General features: G+C 40.9%; 1 protein-coding gene across 6 annotated transcripts in view; it reads left to right on the forward strand.

Annotated features, from left to right (window-relative positions):
* BRINP3 (BMP/retinoic acid inducible neural specific 3) overlaps positions 1–16,818 on the forward strand; it is a 369,852-nt gene extending 353,034 nt beyond the window's left edge. For all 6 annotated transcript variants that reach the window (XM_020790487.3, XM_020790489.3, XM_078392316.1 and 3 more), the window contains one exon: positions 15,319–16,818. In XM_020790487.3, the coding sequence (XP_020646146.1) occupies positions 15,319–16,435 (1,117 nt within the window). In that variant the 3' untranslated portion in view covers positions 16,436–16,818. The remainder of the gene's footprint in view (positions 1–15,318) is intronic.
* Positions 16,819–20,620: the final 3,802 nt, after the last annotated feature.

Consider the following 20,620-nt stretch of genomic DNA (forward strand, 5'->3'; position numbering starts at 1 on the left):
TGGTGGTGAAGGCTTCTGGGAGTTATAGTGTAAGAACATCTGGAGGCCCAAGGTTGGGGACCACTGCTCTAAACAACTTCTCTGATTGAGATATAACATTAAGACCATGTTATTTGATGACTATTCAGCCACCTCTGCAGTGGATTACTAAATTGAATCCTCAACATTGGGCCAGTCTGTCTGTCTGTCTTTTTAGTTGCCTTGGCTGTAGGGCTGGAGATCACTGAGAATTTGCTATGAAGTTTTTTTCCTTATTCCCGTTGATTCATCAACAATAAAAAAGAAAAATCATTACAGATGGAGTTTATCCATTTAAAAAAAATAAAAATTGAATTCACATGCATACACCCCACAAAAGATTCAATCAGTCTTGTCTCCAGTTTAAAGCATGTGTATATCTTTTGAGATATTGAGGAGAGATTTTTAGAACCAGAATTCACCATTATTGCAGACATTTGTAAAATATTTTTAAAAAATAGATATAATGGTACCACATATACACAGCTTGCCACAATTGAATGTCTCTCCCATCCCCTAGGTGACAATGTAGCATGAAGGTGACATTGTAGCATGAACATTTGAAGACCAAAAAAAGGAGCAAAAAGAAGCCTTACCATGGTCACACAATGACATCTGGATTCCTTTCTGCACCATAATGTGGAATTACCGATATGAGGAAATGTAGCTAAATTTCTCATTCTTGCCATGACACATGGCTTGTGAAGTCAACACCATTTGTGTTGAGTTCTTTAATCCTTGTGAGATTTCTCACCTTTTGTGTGAGAGCAAGACACGTTGCACTTTTTCTTCCATTGAGGCTTCTGCATTTTGTGGAAAGTGTCCTCGCGTAATCCAATTTGTTTTTGCAAAATCCTGTTGGTTGGCATAGTAAGTCAATTTCTGAAATTTATATTAGTAAATTTATTTACAGCTTAAGTAAAGAGTAGGTCAACACCAAGAAAGGTATCACCTTACTCTTGCATTAGCACTAAGCCTCTAGGGGAAGGTGATTAAATCTTTCAAGATTTGGAGTATCAACTCCTCCATAAATTCCAATGATTATAGGGGCTGTGTGGCTTCAAAATTCACAGCACACAGCACACATATCAGAGCAGAGGGCATATTCTTTGGCTGCTGTATCTTAAAAGTATAACATTTCACAGTGCATTTTAAGGAAAGAGCATTTCCATGCGAGCACATCCATCGGAAGAAATGTTATACTAAATGCCAAGTTCCCTAGAAGAAGTGATGAACTTTCTAGGAGGCTCACAAATCATATGTGACTTTGTTTAATCAATAATCAACCAAGGAGGGCAAATCTGTTGTTAAGAAGATAAGGACCACCATGATAGCTTCACAAACAGCTGTTCCTTATCTGACTGATATGGTATTTAAGTTTGATGAGCTTAATTAAAAATAATGAAAACTACCTTTTTAAAGGTTAAAGTGTCTTCTCCCCCTTCTCCGACATCTTGGGGAAGCATACGGCATTATCACTCTGCCAGTCCTCAGATAACCGGCAGAAGATCAACACAAGATAATAACATGAAGGTCACAGGCTAATTAAGGCAGGTGTTTTGCTATGGACCAGGAAAGTCCAAGGTCTTTAGATCTACAAATCCAGGGCAATCTCCAGTGAGCGTAGGTAGAATTTGGTATTAATAAAAATAATTGTTTTCAGTTAGCAGCATTGTCTTCCATTTGACACATTTTAGATGGTTTTCTCCCCTGGCTTTAAGAAGTAAATTGGTATTGAACTTGTAACCTGTACATGTAACTTGCAAGTATATTTGCATATTGCCAGAAGCTGAAAAGAGTGTTAATTTATAATAGTAAGGCCTTTGTCCAACCAGCTCGGAATAACGAGGGGAAACATGGAGGTGGGTTGAAATAGTGCCAAACTTTATTAATCCACTGAGCACAACAACCCCTTTCAAGAGGGGGGGGGGCTACAGTAGTGTGGAATCATGATTGGGATCTGGGACCAGCCTTGCTTCAGACCCAGACCCTTGCTTTCTGAGCTTCTTTTATAATATCAGGGTAACCTCCAAGGCACAGGCCATATGACCCTCCTGATTCTTAAGTGATCCACACCCCAGGGGACCCCCCGCCTCCTCCCACTCCTAAAACCTCTTGGATCTTCAATGCTGTGAGGTGGGTTGGCTTATGCCCCAATTTGGGTTGACATTGGAACTCACCTAAAACTCATGCCTTCTGGACTACCCACCATGGCATAGGGGTTACTTAGAATGCCACATGCCCTTCGACTGAAGATTTTGGTCTTTAGCCACCACCCCCCAGAAGGCCATGCCATAAAATATCTAAGCCCCTATCACACCATTCGCACTGTAGGGAACCTGGATGCCAAGGCCTGCAAATTTTTAAAAAATCACCTTTAAAATAATGGACTTGCCTGTCTTCAAGCTATGTCATTTCCACCCAGGAGAACCATTATGTCAAAGGGCCAATCAGTGCCACCACAGGCAACAAAGTCTAAAAACCTGCCCCACATAAAGTTCTTTCAACCTTTCCACTCCAACCTGGCCATGTTCCAAGGCCCAGGTTCCACCTCCAACTGGATTGGGTAGCAAACATGACTGCCCCAAAACAAAACTGATCAGCTATTCAAATCCAGGACAACAGGAATGGCAGACCTGAAAGAACAAGCAAACCAATGCCAGAAACCAAGAGCAGCCTTAATAGGTGCACATAAGTGCAATATCTGGGGGAAGACTATTTGATCTCACCCACTTGATCCCTGCCGCAACATAACCCAAGGCTGCTGCCCTTTCCCAGTGTTTTGCTGAGCTGGCAAACTGGAATGTAGTTAACAGGCACCCATCATTATGATATTTTAGATTTTCAAAACGAATGGCAGCTAGGTCTTCATAGACCACCATGTCTGACATCTGGAACACTGTCTTCAAGACATCAAACCAAGATGTTATTCTGTCATACCTACTCTAAAGGCCCCAAGGAATGCAACAAGTGTCACCACTTTAAACAAACTGATTTCATATATACTGTATATCCCTGCAATGACTGACCAGATGGTTGCAGCATGGACTATGAGACTGGGCTCCTCTTATCTGCTTCCTTACCTCGCTCTATAAACCACCCTTCTGTTATCCTCCATATGCGGAAGTCTTTCATTAAAATCTGGCTACCCCTGTGCTTTGGCACAAAAAGGCAGGGCTGACATTCTACCTGTGAAGGATCTGGGTGTTGTTCCCCTGCAATTCAAAGAAAACCCCAATGGTGAAAGTTGATCAACACTTACACTCAGACTGCCTTTGTTCCTTTTGCTCCCTTTTTCCTTCTTGGGACCCATAATGCCTCAGCTACCGCCACTGATTAATCGATTATTGTTTTATTTCATTATTATTTTTTATTTTATGTTCTCCTAATGCAGCCACACCAAGGAATTGCTTCCTCCCTAATGTATATTTAATAGGATAACTATTATGATAATAACCCTTGAACTGCAGAGCTGAAAGGGAACCGATGGGCCACAACCCCAACCTCTGGCCCCACAGCCAGAGATCTAAGCCACTGAACTATTGCCTACTCCCATTAATTTTATTATTATATCTATTATCTATTTCCTTTTCATTTATTCTATTTATTCAATTCAATTTATTTATCTATTTGTTTATTTGTTTATTCATTTCTCAACCTGAGTGTGCCAGGGCCCCTGGCCCCAACCGACCCACTCCCAGCCACCCCTCCAACTATGCCAGGGAAAACAGGGACCACAAAGCTGGGCGAAAGGCCCAAAAGGAGACAGCACACCTATTTCCTCATGTGTCTCTTTTCACTTTTCTTTTCTTTTCCTCTCTCTCTCTCTCTCTTTTTAAATACATATCTCGTGGAAAGAGCTTAAAGCTCAACCCCCTCCCACCAATCTTTCTCCAAACTGTGGGGTTGTGCCACTGCATCCCCCGCCCCTCCTGAGGTCTCCCCACAGGAATCAACACCCTGAGGCAAAAACAAAACCACCTTGCACTTCAGTTTGCAGCTCTCCTTTGCTGATTCAATGAAGGAGAGACTGAGGCAGATAAGACTCACTCCCACCCTATCAGGCAACCTGTATGTGGAACTTGCAGAATTAACGTATTGGTCTGGAGAAAGGGTGAGCATTTTAGACTACTTTATAGTCTCTATAACAGATGTGATGGCACTGCAGGTTAAACCGCAGAAACCTCTGTGCTGCAAGGCCAGAAGACCAGCAGTCATAAGATCAAATCCATGTGACGGAGTGAGCTCCAGTCACTTGTCCTAGCTCCTGCCAACCTAGCAGTTTGAAAGCATGCAAATACAAGTAAGATAAATAGGTACTGCCTTGGTGGGAAGGTAACGGTGTTCCATGTCTAGTCACGCTGGCCACGTGATCACGGAAACTGTCTTTGGACAAATGCTGGCTCTATGGCTTGGAAACAGGGATGAGCACCGTGCCCTAGAGTCGGACACGAGTGGGCTAAATGTCAAGGGGGAACCTTTACCTTTACTTATAGGCTCTGAGTCTGTAGTCCAATACATTCAATCCTTTAAGGTTGGTGACTTTCAGGATAGCGATCATCTACCTTTGATTATGGTGCTGAATTTACTATGGTTTAACACACGCATCAAAGACCTTTATAAAGAGGTTTTAGTTCAAGATAAGTGTCTAGATGAAACCCTAGAATAGAAAATAGGATAGCTAATCTGCTGGCCTTGGATCAACTAGATGAGATTCTACAGGAAATCTCTATGGCTGAAAACCTGGAGGGCTGTATTGAGGGTTATGAGGAACTAACCCTAGTTATCTATAAAACCATAGATGAGGCCAACAAGTACACCACAAGAGTAAACAAACAGTTCTCTGCACCCTGGTTTGACCGAGAGTGCAGAGTAGCAAAAAGCGATCTAAGAAACAGCTATACAGTGGTGCCCCGCATAGCGAGGTTAATCCGGAACGGATTAACCTTCGCTATGGGGAAACATCTCTAAACAGAACGGAAAAGCCCATTCCAAATGGGCCAAAAACTCACCGTTCTGCGATGTTTCTCCATGTTCCAGCGGCCATTTTGGGTGTTCCGGCGGCCATTTTGGGTGTTCCGGCAGCCATTTTGGGTGTTCCGGCGGCCATTTTGGGTGTTCCGGCGGCCATTTAGGAACCGCCAAACAGCTGTTCCCCCATCGCAATGCGATAAAACATTGGTATGTGATCGCATTAGCTGTCGCAAAATCCGCATCGTTATGCGGATTCATCGTTAAACGGTGCGCTTCTTATGCGAGGCACCACTGTAGTAGGTACAGAAACAACCCAGAAAGGAGCCAGTATTGGGCACTAAAACAAGCTCATTATAAATTCCTTCTTTGATGCCAAAAAAAGGTAGAAAGTGGAGTCAATTAAGCTCAGCAGTTAAAACTAAGAACACTTCCCTTTTTTGGCACCTGGTATCTGACCATCCAATTAGCTCCCCCATGGCCATGAACAATTGCATTCTACCAGAAGTTTGGGAACAACATTTTATAGGATTGTATAGTAGTTCTCAATCTGCAGAGTATGAAATTGATGAATTGGACAATCTCCCTCAGTGGCCACCAGTGAATTCAGTAGAAGTGAGTAAGGTTAAACCAAAGAAACCTCTAACCTTGAAACCTGGTAAAGCGCCGGGATCAGATCCAATCACTTCAGAATTAATTAAGAAAAATTTTGACTAATGGGTACCAATTACAACATCTTTATTTACAACAATCGATAATACTGAGAGAATTCCCAACGATGGGGGGCTGGCAATAATTGTTCCTATATACGTATAAGAAAGGTAACAAAGATCTTCCATCAAACTACAGACCTATTAGCTTACTTAATATATTAAGTAAACTGAATGCTAGACACCTGCAGTGGAAATTATGAGATCAAATTGATCTAGAGAACTGTTTGGCTGTCAAGAACCGGCAGGGTTTAGAGAGGGCCATTCAACTCTGGATCAGTGTTTGGTTCTGGAGCATTTAATTTCAAAATATTCTTCTAAAAACCCTGTGTCTCTATATGCAGATTTTATTTAGAGCCACCTTTGATTCAATCTCAAGGAATATTCTGTGGGCTAAATTAAGAGGTTCTACTATTGACAAATGCCTCTTATTTTTTATTAGAGTGCTACATAAAAATACTACAATATGAGTTAAAACCAACTCACAAGGCCATCTTAACAGCTCCTATTAAGACTGATGTGGACACTTTCTAAATATTGCCAACAAAACCGATTGGAGTTAAATTATGATAAAACAAAGGTCATATCCTTTGCTAATAGACCAAAGAGGCATACCAGGTATTTAAATCAAGTCAGCATTGAACAGGTACAACAATACAAATATTTGGGTGTTATTGTTCAGGCAAATGGGAAGAAACACTCACATATAAAGTATGTTGTATCTAATGCACAAAAAAGTGCTAAAGGAATACCAAAGGAGGGTGAAATGTGCAGCAGCCATCAAACTATTTATGGCAAAATCCTTGGCACAATTGACCTACAGTGCTCCTTTTAGTATTGTAGCAAACAGAACCACAATGGAAAAACTTCAAACTAAATTTTTAAAAGCCATGCTATTGCTGCCAACCAATGCATCAAAGTCAATGGTTCATCTGGAAACAGGACTAGTAACTATAGAGGCTAGACTTTGGATAATTGTCCTGTCATATTGATTAAAATTGAACCACACTAACTCTGGGCTCACACATTTGATATTAAAGGACAACTCTGTCTCCCCGTTGGGAGAACAAATTGGGGGACTTCGGATTCTCACATCAGTATCTAATGTCTATGAATTACAACCAAGCCAAAAGTCTGATCAAACAAAGGATCTTAGACATAGAAAGGCAGCATGATCTGCATAGAGTTAAAGCACATATAAGGAATATCATCAGTATCAATAGAAACACATCAATGCCTTACATAAGTGAACTTGAACATTCTGAAAGTAGAAGGGCATTTATGCTAATCCATATGGACATGTTGCCTTCTGCCATCTTGGAGGGCAGATATAAGAAAATTCCATATTTTAATCGGCTGTGTATATGCAGTGAAGGAAGTATAGAGACCTTGGAGCATGTACTCTTGGACTGCAAAATTTACGAACAGATCCGGGAAAACTACATCAATCCAATTTTTTTGGACAGGGATGGTGACAGGAAGGGCTGTCTCCAGACCTTGCTAGAAGATAGAAATAACACAACATCTTATAATGTGGCCAAATTTGGCCGGCTAGCCCTCAAGCTAAGTTTCGATTAATCAAATGGATAAAGACCCTATTGAGTAGTGTATGGTGACTAAGGCCATTTAGGCTAACAAAGGCCCCTCAGGTCATTAAAGGATGACAGTATAAAAATAGAGTTCTTCTCTATTTTATAAGAGTCTTATATATATATACACACTGTATATTCAAAATTCTAGCTGTTTTGGAACTTGGTTATGAAGATGCTGTTTTGTTGACTTGTCACTGGTTTTGTGTATTGACTCAATGTTTCAGTGGCCTTTGGCTAAAACTTGAATAAAATTCAGAATATCACTAATTCTCAACAAGTCAGGCTATTTCAACACTGAGGAACTGCCAATAACTGTGAGACTTTTCTCTGTGAGCTTCCAAAGAAGACAAAAGGTTTTGTCTAAGTTTCATGAGATTTCCATAACTACTTCTCATCTTTTTCTTTTTGAAACAAAGTAGAGATGGGAGGGAGACAGTATGAGCTTTTGATGTGTGGCCTCTCCCTTCCTCCTCCTCTCTTTCCATCCCAGCAGTTGTATCCCACAGCTCAGTGTCACTAGGTGACACTTTTCTGAAGAGGAGCTGAGACAGTAGGTGAGCTGTGTTTGGGAGGACATTTTATTTGATGAGGTATTTTCTTCTATCCTGAGGGGGCAGGGTTTTGACTTTAAATGTGGGCTGACACACAAAATTGTCTGATCCTATTTTTTGCTCTAATCTGGTAAAAAGGAAAGCCAAATAGCATTGCATACACTTGGGAGACAGGAAAGTTTTCGGGGTAGGATCAGACTTCCTCCCTTTTTTAATTCACTGACCAAGCAGTCAAAATGGAGAGTGCAGGATCTATTGCACTTGTAACATATGTGGCATGTTTGTTTCCTTGCCAATGAGGTGTCTGGGTAGAAATGCTTTACGTGTTAGTTGGTGGTCCTCTTGGAAGACAAAGTCCGGCAGCTGGAGGTCTGTGCTCTAATCTCTGCAATATTACGGAGCAGGCCAGGTAGGTTGGGCTCATCAGTCTTGGAAGGCAACCCATCTAGGAGAATGAAGACTCTGATTTCAAACCTCCACTGCCTTGTGGCTATATCCACTCATGGAAAAGGCTTCAGGAGTTAACCTTGAGGCAAAATCTGGAGCCGGAGTCCCGGAGGCAGTTCGTGTCATTCTGGCAACTCCTACGATGTCACTAGAACCAGTTGTATTGGCTCTTGCCTTTCCATTGGATTATTTCAGTGACGTGGAGAGGGGAGATTTGCTGCTTGGGTAACAACCTATCCTCTGTATTATTTTACCAAGGCTTCATGCTCTGGAGAGGACACTCCAGCTTTGCATACGGCATTAAAACAACAGGGAAAGTAGCAGTTACCAGTTATAAGTCTTTGCTTGACTGGCATAGATCATGACGCCAGGGGCTACTTCTAACAGTGGAAGAGGTCATTACACCTCAGTAGGTAGCTACCACCCACCTTAAACTTGGCTGTCCCCAGCCAGTAAGGTGCTATTTCACCATGGTATGTTAACTTCACAGGGTGTGTGGGGTTTAGGGTGGAAGCTGACAAGCAGATCGATAACCCTGCACCATGCTACAATCGTAAGAAAACTTCTGCCCTAAAGTTGGACACCTGGAATGTTTGGACAATGATTGCTGGCTTTTCTGATGACCTGCAGGAAACAGACGACATGCACAAGACAGCTGTCATCAACATGGAACTGAGTAGAATGCAGATGGACATTGTTGTCATGCAAGAGACGAGATTGCCAGACTTGGGTTCTTTCAAAGAAAAAAAGTTTCATTCTTCTGGCAGGGAAAACCATTGAATGAGATCAGGGAACATGGTGTTGTCTTTGTGGTTAGAAATACTCTACTGAGATCCATTGTTCCACCTACTGCGGGGAGTGAAAGAATCCTGTCTCTACAGCTCCACTCATCAGCAGAACTGGTCACCCTCATTCGTGCATATGCACCAACACTGTCGTCCACAACAGAAATCAAAGACAAATTCTGCAACAATCTGGCAGCTACCATTAAAAAATCCCCGAGAGATAACCACTGTTCATTCACAGAGACTTTAATGCTAGAGTTGGTGCTGATCACAATTCTTGGCCCACTTGTCTAGGCCATTTTGGCATTGGGAAGATGAATGAAAATGGCCAATGCTTGCTGGGGTTTTGCTGTTATTATGGTCTTTGTGTCAGCAATACGTTCTTTAACATGAAGCTTCAACACAGAGTTTCCTGGAGACATCCAAGATCGAAGCATTGGCATCAGCTTGAGTAGATCCCCACTAGACATTCTAGCCTTCCTAGTATTACAATCACAGGCAGTTACCAGAGTGCTGATCACTCCCTGGTGTGTAGTACAGTACAACTGCTAGCAAAGAGATTGTATCACATGAAAAAGGAAGGAAAACCATGTATTAACATCAGCAAGACTCGCGATCAAAGAAAAGTGGAGGAATTTGCCCAAGCACTTGAGGAAACTCTTTCAGGCCTTGCTGATGCAAATGCACCTGAACGATGGGAACATTTCAAGATGTTTATAACACTGCCCTGTCCACATTTGGCAAAAAGACTAAAAGGATGGCAGACTAGTTCAAAGCCCATTCGGAGGAGTTGATGCCAGCTATTGAGGATAAGAGGAGAGCTCTAGCAGCATACAAAGCCTTTCCTAGTGAGTACAACTTGCAGGCTTTTCAAGTTGCTCGTAGCAAAGTCCAACAGGCTGCCAGGACATGTTCCAACAATTATTGGCCTCAGTTCTGCTCTCAGATACAGATAGCAGCAGATACAGGTAACATCAAGGGGATATATGATGGTATCAAGCAGGCTTTAGGTCTAATACAGAAGAAATCTGCTCCCTTGAAGTCTGCTACAGGCATGATCATCCAGGACCGAGCACAACAGATGGAACATTGGGTACAGCACTACACTGAGCTATATTCCAGAGAGAATGTAGTAACCAAAGATGCACTAAATAACATTGAGTGCCTGCCTGTCTGGAAAGAGTGTGAACTAACTTTAGCAGAAATAAAAGTGGCCTCGGATTCCCTTGTCTCCGGCAAGGCACCTGGGAAGGATAACATCCCTGTTTAAATGCTGTAAAGAGATCATCACCACCGAGCTGTATGAAATCTTTTGTTTTTGCTGGAGGGAAGGTGGAGTACCACAGGGCATGAAGCATGCAAACATCACCGCATTGTATAAGAACAAAGGTGACAAGGACGACTGCAATAACTACTGTGGCATCTCTCTTCTCAGTGTTTGCCTGAGTTGTGCTGAAGAGACTCCAGGTGCTTGCAGACAGAGTTTATCTGGAATCACAGTGTGGATTTTGAGCTAATAGATCCACCACTGACATGGTATTCTCCCTCAGACAGTTGCAGGAGAAATGTAGGGAATAACAACAGCCACTCTTTGTGGCCTTCATAGATCTCACAAAGGCCTTTGATTTTGTTAGCAGGGACGGCCTTTTTAAAATACTTCCCAAGATTGGATGTCGACCTTGACTCCTTAACATCATCAGGTCCTTTCCTGTGGAAATGAAGGGCACTGTAGTTTTTGATGGCTCAGCATCAGATCCCTTTGACATCCGAAGCAGAGTGAAACAGGGCTGCATCCTCACATGAACCCTGTTTGGGATCTTTTTTGCTGTCATGCTGAAGCACACCTTTGGAACTGTGACAGAAGGTGTCTATCTCCCGACTAGATCAGATGGAAAGCTCTTTAATCTCTCTAGATTAAGAGTGAAGACCAAAGTCCAGCGGAAATGCATGGAGGACTTCCTCCTCACTGATGATGCAGCTGTTGTTGCCCACTCTGCTGAACACCTCCAACAACTCATGAATTGCTTTCGCAAGGCCTGCCAAGACTTTGGATTAACAATCAGCCTGAATAAAACACAAGTCATGGGCCAGGGCATGGACTCACCTCCCTCTATTACTGTCTCCATGCAAGAATTGGAGGTTGTTCATGACTTTGTGTACCTTGGCTCAACGATCTCTGACACTCTCACCCTAGATGTCGAGTTGGATAAATGCATTGGCAAAGCAGCTACCATATTCTCTAGACTCACAAAGAGAGTTTGGCTTAACAAGAAGCTGACAGCATATACCAAGATCCAGGTCTATATAAAGCCTGTGTCCTGAGCACACTCCTGTACTGCAGTGAGTCCTGCACCTTTTGTGCATGGCAGGAGAGGAAGCTGAACACCTTCCATATATGTTGCCTCCGACACATTTTTGGTATCACCTGGCAGGACAAAGTTCCAAACAGAGTAGTCCTAGAACGATCTGGAATTTTTAGCATGTATACATTACTGAAACAGTGACGTCTGCATTGGCTTGGGCATGTCATGAGAATGGCTGATGGTCAGATTCCAAAATATCTTCTGTATGGAGAATTAGTGCAGGGAAAGCACCCCAGAGGGAGACTACAGCTGCGATACAAGGATATCTGAAAGCAGGATCTGAAGACCTTAGGAATGGACCTCAACAGATGGGAAACCTTGATGTCTGAGCGTTCAGCCTGGAGGCAGGCGGTGCATCATGGCCTCTCCCAATTTGAAGAGACACTTGTCCAGCAGGCCGAGGTAAAGAGGCAGTGCCAAAACCAGCAAAATCAGGGAGCTGGACAGGGGACAGATTGGATTTGTCTTCAGTGTGGAAGGGATTGTCACTCTCGAATTGGCCTTCTCAGCCACACTAGATGCTGTTCCAAGTACTCCATACAGAGCATGTTACCATAGTCTCTCGAGACTGAAAGATGCCTAATTATTACCAGCCTGCAGTGCTGGTGGTGAAGGCTTTTGGAAGTTGCACTTCAGGTACACCTGGGTTACCCAAGGTTGGGAACGACTGCCATGAATTAGAATCAATTTGATGACACAGGACAATATCAGATGTCAGTAAGGTAAGAGATTTCAGCTTAACCTTGAATGGCAAAACAAAATGGATCTGTCTCCTATTTAACATGCTGCCCTTTCATCTGTTCCCAGAAAGGTTAGGACCACACATAACAGAAAGACCACTGTTAATGACAGTGGATGGAGAAGTACCACAGAAGTGGGATTATCTCCTATCCCCTGTCCTTTGTCATTCTAATGAGCCTGTTCAGACCAAGGGGAAGTGAAACCCATGTGGAGGATGTATCAGGGGTCTCCTACCAACTCTCCTCAGACTGAAGAAGCTACTTGGATGAGTAGCAAAATGTTGCAACTTAACAAGAAAGAAGTCCAGTTGCTATGACTCAACTTCCAGATTTACTACTTTTAGTTCTCTTCTAAATAGTATCTTTACTCCCAGAACATATCTTTAAAATGCACCTTAGGATAATTTGTATGGCAGGAAGGCATTTTTATATAAATTGTTTGTCACATATTTGTCTGTTGTCCTACTGAGACAGAATTGGGATAACTTCATCCCAAGATTTAAAGCAGATTATGTGGCATATAGTGGTAAAGAGGGTTTCAAAAGGTCAAAACTTCAGACCATCTTTATGTCAACTATAAAGCCATGCTGTTGATGTAATCTATGATGGTGTCATCTGCCTACTACTTCCTTCCTCAGTCTGAGATTAGTAGTTGTGAGTGAGCTGGTGAAATGCAAAGTATTGGATTTGGGTGGCTTGGTCTTGAATGGACTATTGAAGGGACTATTAAATTACATTTTGTACAATATATTCGCCAAAGAATTGATCCAAGTTGTGATGTTAATTGCTAGAACCAGCTTGTTATGGACCAACATAGCAGTTTGCATTTTTAGATTCTCCTTGGGTATGAGATTATCCAGATTGTCATGTTGGGTGCCTGCACTTCAGAAAATCAGCACTAAATTACAAATGACAACATGAAACTATTGTAGCCTTTAGAGACATATTCACATTTAAATACTGCCATCATTTGGAGAAATAGTGCAAGGCTTATGATGTGGCAGATGCTTATATAGATTTACACATTTTAATGTTTCTTCTTGTATGCAGAGTATTATTAACTTTGTAAAATGCACTTGCATTTATTACATGATAAACTTTTGCTTTCCTATGTATACAGGATTGACTGATGCAATTATAATCTCATTCAATTACTCATAAAACAACAGTCGCCACATGGTGGGGGACCAGATACAGTACAACTCCCTCCCACCATCCACTTAATGCAGACCTGGGCAAAGTGCGCCCCTCCAGATGTTGCTGAACTGCAAATCCCAACACTCCTCACTATTGGCTGTGTGGGCTAGGATTGCTGGGAGTTGCAGTTCAGCAACATCTGGAGGGCCACATTTTGCCCAGGTCTGACTTAATGTGATTAATGGTTTGATGGCTGATATGCATGGTTATTTTGAGCCACATGATCATTCCTGTTTAAAAGGGGGAATTATGAAAATGGGTCTCTCCACAGAGTGCCTGCCTGCAACATATGCTGATTTTTAGGTATTGTGGGACAGAAAGTGGCATGCATGAACTAATCCATCATGCAAAGATTCTCACTATTCAAGTAAGTGCCTGAACTGGTTTACTGCATTTCAAGAATATATAGGGCTTCTCTTCCCCAGTATGGTATGCTTTCAATGTTAAAGCCCTCATTTACAATAAAGAGGAAAAGAAAATGGAAAAATCATAATCAATATTAAATGGAATCTAGCACAGAAAAATGATGATGATGGTGTTGGTGGAGGGAAGATTTTTCAACAATACATACACCTTTAGGACAAGAACAAAGACATGAAAAAATACAAAGAAGTCCCCTGCTTCTCTCATCAATTTTCAGAACTGATCATTTCTACATTGTCTGTTTTCCCAAATGTCCCCCATCTGTTCTTCAGATTCCATTGTATATTCCAACTGTCATCTGATTTTCAACTTGAAAAACGAAAAATTTGATGAAAGACATGTAAAACTTATCTTTATTAATTTGTTTTGTATATAGAAAAAATGCATAGATAATGCTTATTCCTACAAAAAGAACACTTGTGCTGCAGTTCAGAAAATTATAGCTAGAACTACTTGAAGTAACTTTACTCTTCCTGGGGGCAGTATATTGGAATAGTTTCATCTTACTGTTTGTAAATCAATTAGGGATCATTTACTTTACTTGCATTTTGACATGATGACTTGTACCTCTATCACTTTTTAAAACTGTTTTATTTGTATCTGTTTCTATATATAATGAAATAAATGAAATGATGTTACAAAACAGATAGTCGTTCAGTATACATTTGCTTCGATATATGGAGTCTTCTCTTCGCTTGACTGATGAAGTCTAGTGTTGACTTCCATATTCTTTTCTATGTTCAATGTATGAACAAAACTATATTTGCTCATTGAAAGAAACAATCTCAGAACAGCGTATAAAGCTGGGAAGAGTACAGTTCCCCAACTCAGCTTCAGGGTCTGGTGGTCACACTGAATGAACAGTGAATGCTTGTGTCACATTGGTTAAGTCCTCAGGTTCAACCTTGAGAGGCGATATAATAACTGTCATAAGGTTGGTGTGAAGTAGGAATCTTTACACATTTTTCCCTAAAGAGTAACTTGATGTGTGTTGATATCCTTGTTGGCTTTGAATCACCATAGCCTTGCATTGGTTGTTGACAGAATACATGGAACAGGCACATTGAACAGCAAACACTAATTGGTTAATGGAGGAGGTTTGTTCTAAGAGTGGTGTAAGTAATAATTTATTTTTGGTGTCATAATTGGTGATTTTCAAGTGTTCAAAGCATTTTTCATACCTTATGTCCTTCTTTGCACCATAGACTGTTACTTTTCACTAAAATGATTCCATTTTTAGTGTATATGTATGTATGTGTGTGTATTCAAAGTTGTATAACAGCCCTGTATTTTTTTTCTTAGAAAGTTTATAGCTCAGGTAAGATTAAAACTGGGACCCTTCTAAATTCCATTTCCTTATCTTAGTCACTTTTTTTAAAAAAGGACATTTCCTCTGATATAAAAGGTGCCAGGAAATATCTCCAGTATATCAAATGACATTTCTTTTTCAAAACAATGTGACTGCAATCACTTTAGTTTGTGTCACACCATGTACTCATTAATTTCATGTTCACTTCACAGATCTTCTACCTACTGGCTGAACCGTATCCAGTCTTTTCTTTACTGCAATGAAAATGGCCTTTTGGGTAGCTTTTCAGAAGAGACTCACTCGTGTACGTGCCCTAACGACCAGGTTGCCTGCCTTGGTTCTTTACCGTGTATTGTTGGAGATGGTTCCGCCTGCTTAACTTGTGCACCTGATAACCGTACCCGATGCGGGACCTGTAACACTGGATACATGCTGAGCCAAGGGGTTTGCAAGCCTGAAGTGGCAGACTCAACAGAGAACTACATTGGGTTTGAGACCGATCTTCAGGATTTGGAGATGAAGTATTTGTTACAGAAAACAGACCGACGGATTGAGGTCCATGCAATTTTCATCAGCAATGACATGCGTCTCAATAGCTGGTTTGACCCTTCCTGGCGCAAAAGGATGCTTCTTACCCTGAAGAGCAACAAGTACAAATCTAGCCTGGTCCATATGATATTAGGTCTCTCTCTTCAAATTTGCCTAACAAAGAACAGCACCTTGGAGCCTGTCCTGGCTGTTTATGTCAATCCTTTTGGAGGCAGCCACTCTGAGAGTTGGTTTATGCCTGTCAATGAAAACAGTTTCCCAGACTGGGAGCGGACTAAACTGGACTTGCCACTTCAATGTTATAATTGGACGCTGACTCTCGGCAACAAGTGGAAGACATTTTTTGAAACAGTCCACATCTACTTGAGGAGTCGTATTAAGTCAAATGGTCCCAATGGCAACGAGAGCATCTACTATGAACCCCTGGAGTTTATTGATCCCTCACGGAACCTGGGCTACATGAAAATAAACAACATACAAGTGTTCGGCTACAGCATGCACTTTGACCCGGAAGCAATCCGGGACTTGATTATGCAGCTAGACTACCCCTATACTCAGGGATCCCAGGACTCAGCGCTTTTGCAGCTGCTAGAGATACGGGATCGTGTAAATAAACTCTCTCCACCTGGTCAACGTCGTCTTGATCTTTTCTCATGCCTGCTGCGTCATAGACTCAAGTTGTCTACCAGTGAGGTGGTGAGGATTCAGTCTGCTCTGCAGGCCTACAATGCCAAATTGCCAAACACAGTGGATTATGACACAACCAAATTATGTAGTTAACCATAAGTGTGAAGCACAACAGAAAAACAAACAAAACCATGAAGGAGTTTTTACAGTGCTTTTGTGGAACAGTTTATGTTTGGAAGAGTAAATTTAAATTGTCTTTTCAATATCTGTCTTATATCAGTCAATAACGTTGGATGGCAATTTACACCCCTGAACTTGCTGACAAATGAATATATTATACCTGCAGTTTTTTTTGGCTTTGTTTTATGAATGAAAATAAATACTGACACCCGTCTAGAAGACATTCTACTTTTTACAATAAATTTCATTTGTAATTTTATATGTTCCGTGGCAATGCTTTTGTGCATTACATCCTCTAGAGGGAACATAAAAGGATACCAATAAAATTTTGTAGCTGAACAGTTATTAAAAAGAAATGCTGTGGGATTCATTCTTTTCCCTGTGTCTAAAAATGAATAACATCTTTAAGATTGCATGTTTGACCAGATAGGGGTGGCAGAACAGAGACAGAAACATGGTTTGGATTCCAAAAAAGAGAGCAAAACTAGGAAACAACCTAAGATTCTCCTGTAACTCGAGTCATAAATTTCAGTGATGTTGTCATACAAACTGACATTTCTTATGATAGCTTGCTTTTCTCTTCAACTAACAGCCTTGAACAGTGCCTTGCCATTCTCAAGATGGCCTGCTATGTCAAGTGGCTGTATTTTCTATTTCAGGAGAGACAAAAAGGTTGTATTAATCCCATGAGGAATATAATATGAATATCTGTCATGGCTGTAGTCTAAGAGAATCCCAGGCATCCTGAAAAAAAGAAATTATTTCGAGAATGAACATCCAGTTCTGATCAAGCATGGAAAACATTCAAGGCTATAGCCATGAGGGAGAAGGTAGGTGTTCAAAGCTTATTATTCTCAGTAAGAAAAGTCCCTTGACCGAAAAAGGGCCCATACTGTATGTAGAAGTGACAATTGGGCTGTGTTGTCCCCACTCTGCTGCTCCCAATGCCAGTGTTTAAAATGGGGTTGTCTAGAGAGAGGAAGCCTTCATGGTTTCAGCTCAGATGACTATCTTTGCATGTGCAAAGTTATTTTGAGATCTGTGTACAACATGTGAGTGTCAGACGGTGATGGCATTAGGAGCCGAAGTTGGGCCTTGCTGTCCATGTGGAGATCAATTCACTGAAATAATATATGAGGGAGCTTGTGCATACAATATAACAGGAGACTGGACACTCTGAAAATTACATCAAAAAGAAAAAAAGCCATGTGGACCTTGAACACAATCTGAAGACAAGAATGGGTTAACATTAAAATCTCTCAAGTCAGTTTTCAAACTTGAAGAACCTTTTATCAGGCTGGCATTTCCAAGCTAGAGGTGATGCAGATGAATTTTTTTTCCCTGTATCATCCTCATTCAGCCTGATTGAAGGGCCCTGGAGGACTTGAAAGCTAATTTCTGTTTGTGAGATGCTAGTCATCTAATAAAGACATCACCTACCCTTATCTTCAAAAATACAAGCTATAGTGGACATGACAAAATACTTTCAATAATTTACTTAAGTGCATTCAACTTGTCAGATTCAGGAGCATTGATTTATTGGGCCATTGATCATTTTAGGGGGAGCTCTAGGTAACCTGACAAAATGGATCAATGTAGATAACCATCAGTCACATGTTGCAGTCTTATAGACATGCAGCAGCAAGTTTTCCGAAAGGAAGCCATTTCAGTCTGCTTCATAATGTATGATGAAAACTGGGTGGCGGGGCAATGTTGCAGCACCTCTAACAAATGTAACATGACATTTTGTACATTTCTTTCATTTATTTGAGGTGCAATTATGTGCTGCAAAATGACTTCAACAGAAAAGTCCTATGGGTGACTGACTCTCCCTCCCCTTCCATTATTTTATTTATTTATTTATTAGATTTCTATCCCGCCCTTTTAGACAAAGTCTACTCCAGGTGGTTCCATCAAACATTATAAGCTAAAACAGTTAAAACAATTAAAAACAATTCTATCACCATCTTCCAAATGTTCCTCCTTCCATTACTTTTGATGGAAGGGGGAGGGGGAACTATGTCAGCTCTGTTTCATAAGCAGCATAATTTTTGCCCTGTTCTGGGCTAGTACCTGGGACAGTGAGTAACTCTGGATGTTGCAACAGATTTATAAATAGAATGGGGTGACCAAGACTTTGACCCAGGGCACCAAATTTTAGAAGGTGCAAAAAAATTTGTAGGTGGAAAGCATGTATACTGCTTCCAGACATTCCTTCCCAGGCAGATGGAAACAGAAAACAAGAAGGTGCTATGCAGATCCAGTATAATATCTATAGATCCAGGCACCGCCTTGTTTTTTCCATTCTTTGTTTTCATAAGCCAATCTCCTGTGGCTCATTTCTAACTAATTGGGTAGCAAAGCCTTGGGCATGGAAACTGCTGATTACAGCTCTATGCTGCACATACACAGCCTGTCTTACTGTATTCCTGGAAGGCTCCTTTTGTCATCTCCAACACTGAGGCTCTGACAGCAAAAAAGGCCATTGAATGAGCCCTTTCACAGCTCCAGTTGAGTACGTGTAAGGCTGAATCTCCTTCTCTGAGGGTGGGCATCTCTCTCCATTCTGAGAGGAGATCTGAACAAATATATGGCCCCAGGGACATCTACTCTGGAACCACAGGAATATGCCTTAAGTTACCATATATAAGCAAGAAATAACAGTATTATCTTATACATCCTTATGCATTTCTAAATTTTACTGTGTGTAACAGGACTTACTCCCATGTACGTGTACAAATTAAGTAATATGTACTCCACATGTCTGTTGACAGAACATTAAAGGTTGGTTCCATAAAATAAGAATGTCGGTATAACCCTCCCTCCCTCCCTCCCTCCCTCCTTCCTTCCTTCCTTCCTTCCTTCCTTCCTTCCTTCCTTCCTTCCTTCCTTCCTTCCTTCCTTCCTTCCTTCCTTCCTTCCTTCCTTCCTTCCTTCCTTCCTTCCTTTTAAAATTATCCTTCAACCTAACAAAAGGGATGAAAACATGCCACAAATACAGTACTTAAGTGAAACAAGTTACAGTATGAACTATAGGTGACAAGTACTTAAGCATAAGTTGCAATATAAAATACAGGTGAGAAATATATATGACAGGAAATATGTATTGAAAAGCAACAACACCCATTAAGATACAACTATAAATGAGCAAAAATGCACATTTGAAATGGAATAGAATTGCCAAGAAGAAGGAATATCATTAACAAAAACAAAAACATGTGACATCCAAATGGATAAGTCTTAAACTTGAGAGAAATGGCATTCAGGAGTTAATAAGAAATAAGGAGAAAAAGTATCTGAAAATAACCAATAAGAGTCATTCCAATGCAAATATGCATAAAGGAGACATATTTTAAGACACAACTTCAAAGATGGCATAACACCCAGAGACCTTTGGGTAGTGTGGGCGGCATATACATTAAATAAATCAATAAACACTGTTAGTATGTGTGAGAACCAGTGTAGTGTGGTAGATAAAGCAGACCAAGACTCAAGAGACCTTGGTTCAAATAGCTGCTTGGCCATGGAATTTCACTGGGGGAGTGGCAATGGGTGTTTCTTGGTGAATCTGGATATTTTTACAAAATGATGCAAGCACAAGCTGACATGAACGTATGCACAGAGAAATGAGAAATTCAACAGGACCTAAATTTCAAGAAACAGCTCAGAGATGATCCATAGAATCTTTTCCAGCTGTGCAGTTCTAAGATGGTGATGATGATTAAATGTTAACTTGCATGGGATCATATACTACACATAACTCAGTCTGCATGCACTTGTAGGCCTACTAGGGTAAATAAAGTGTTGTTGGTAATCAGCTGATCATATTCAGTAATGGATCACCTCTGTCCAAACAGTACAAGAAAAATATGTCACGTAGGGTATTGTCACATGTGGTTGGTGAGCATCAGATAAGATAACCAAACAGAGAAACAAATTTGCCTTCTGAATTTATCCAAAACAAAGTCAGATGCAAAGTATCTACTCAGGAACCACTATATCTCTGCTTGAAAGGAAGCAATAAGCCAAATATATTCTACAAGAGGCATTTGATTGCAGTAGTTACTCATTTATGTACATGACTACAATTAGAAACATTAGTCACAATTACATACTATAATAGATAAATAACACTTTTTTCATGTGATTATTTAAATA

This window comes from Pogona vitticeps, chromosome 4, assembly GCF_051106095.1.
Source record: "Pogona vitticeps strain Pit_001003342236 chromosome 4, PviZW2.1, whole genome shotgun sequence".
Taxonomy (NCBI): domain Eukaryota; kingdom Metazoa; phylum Chordata; class Lepidosauria; order Squamata; family Agamidae; genus Pogona; species Pogona vitticeps.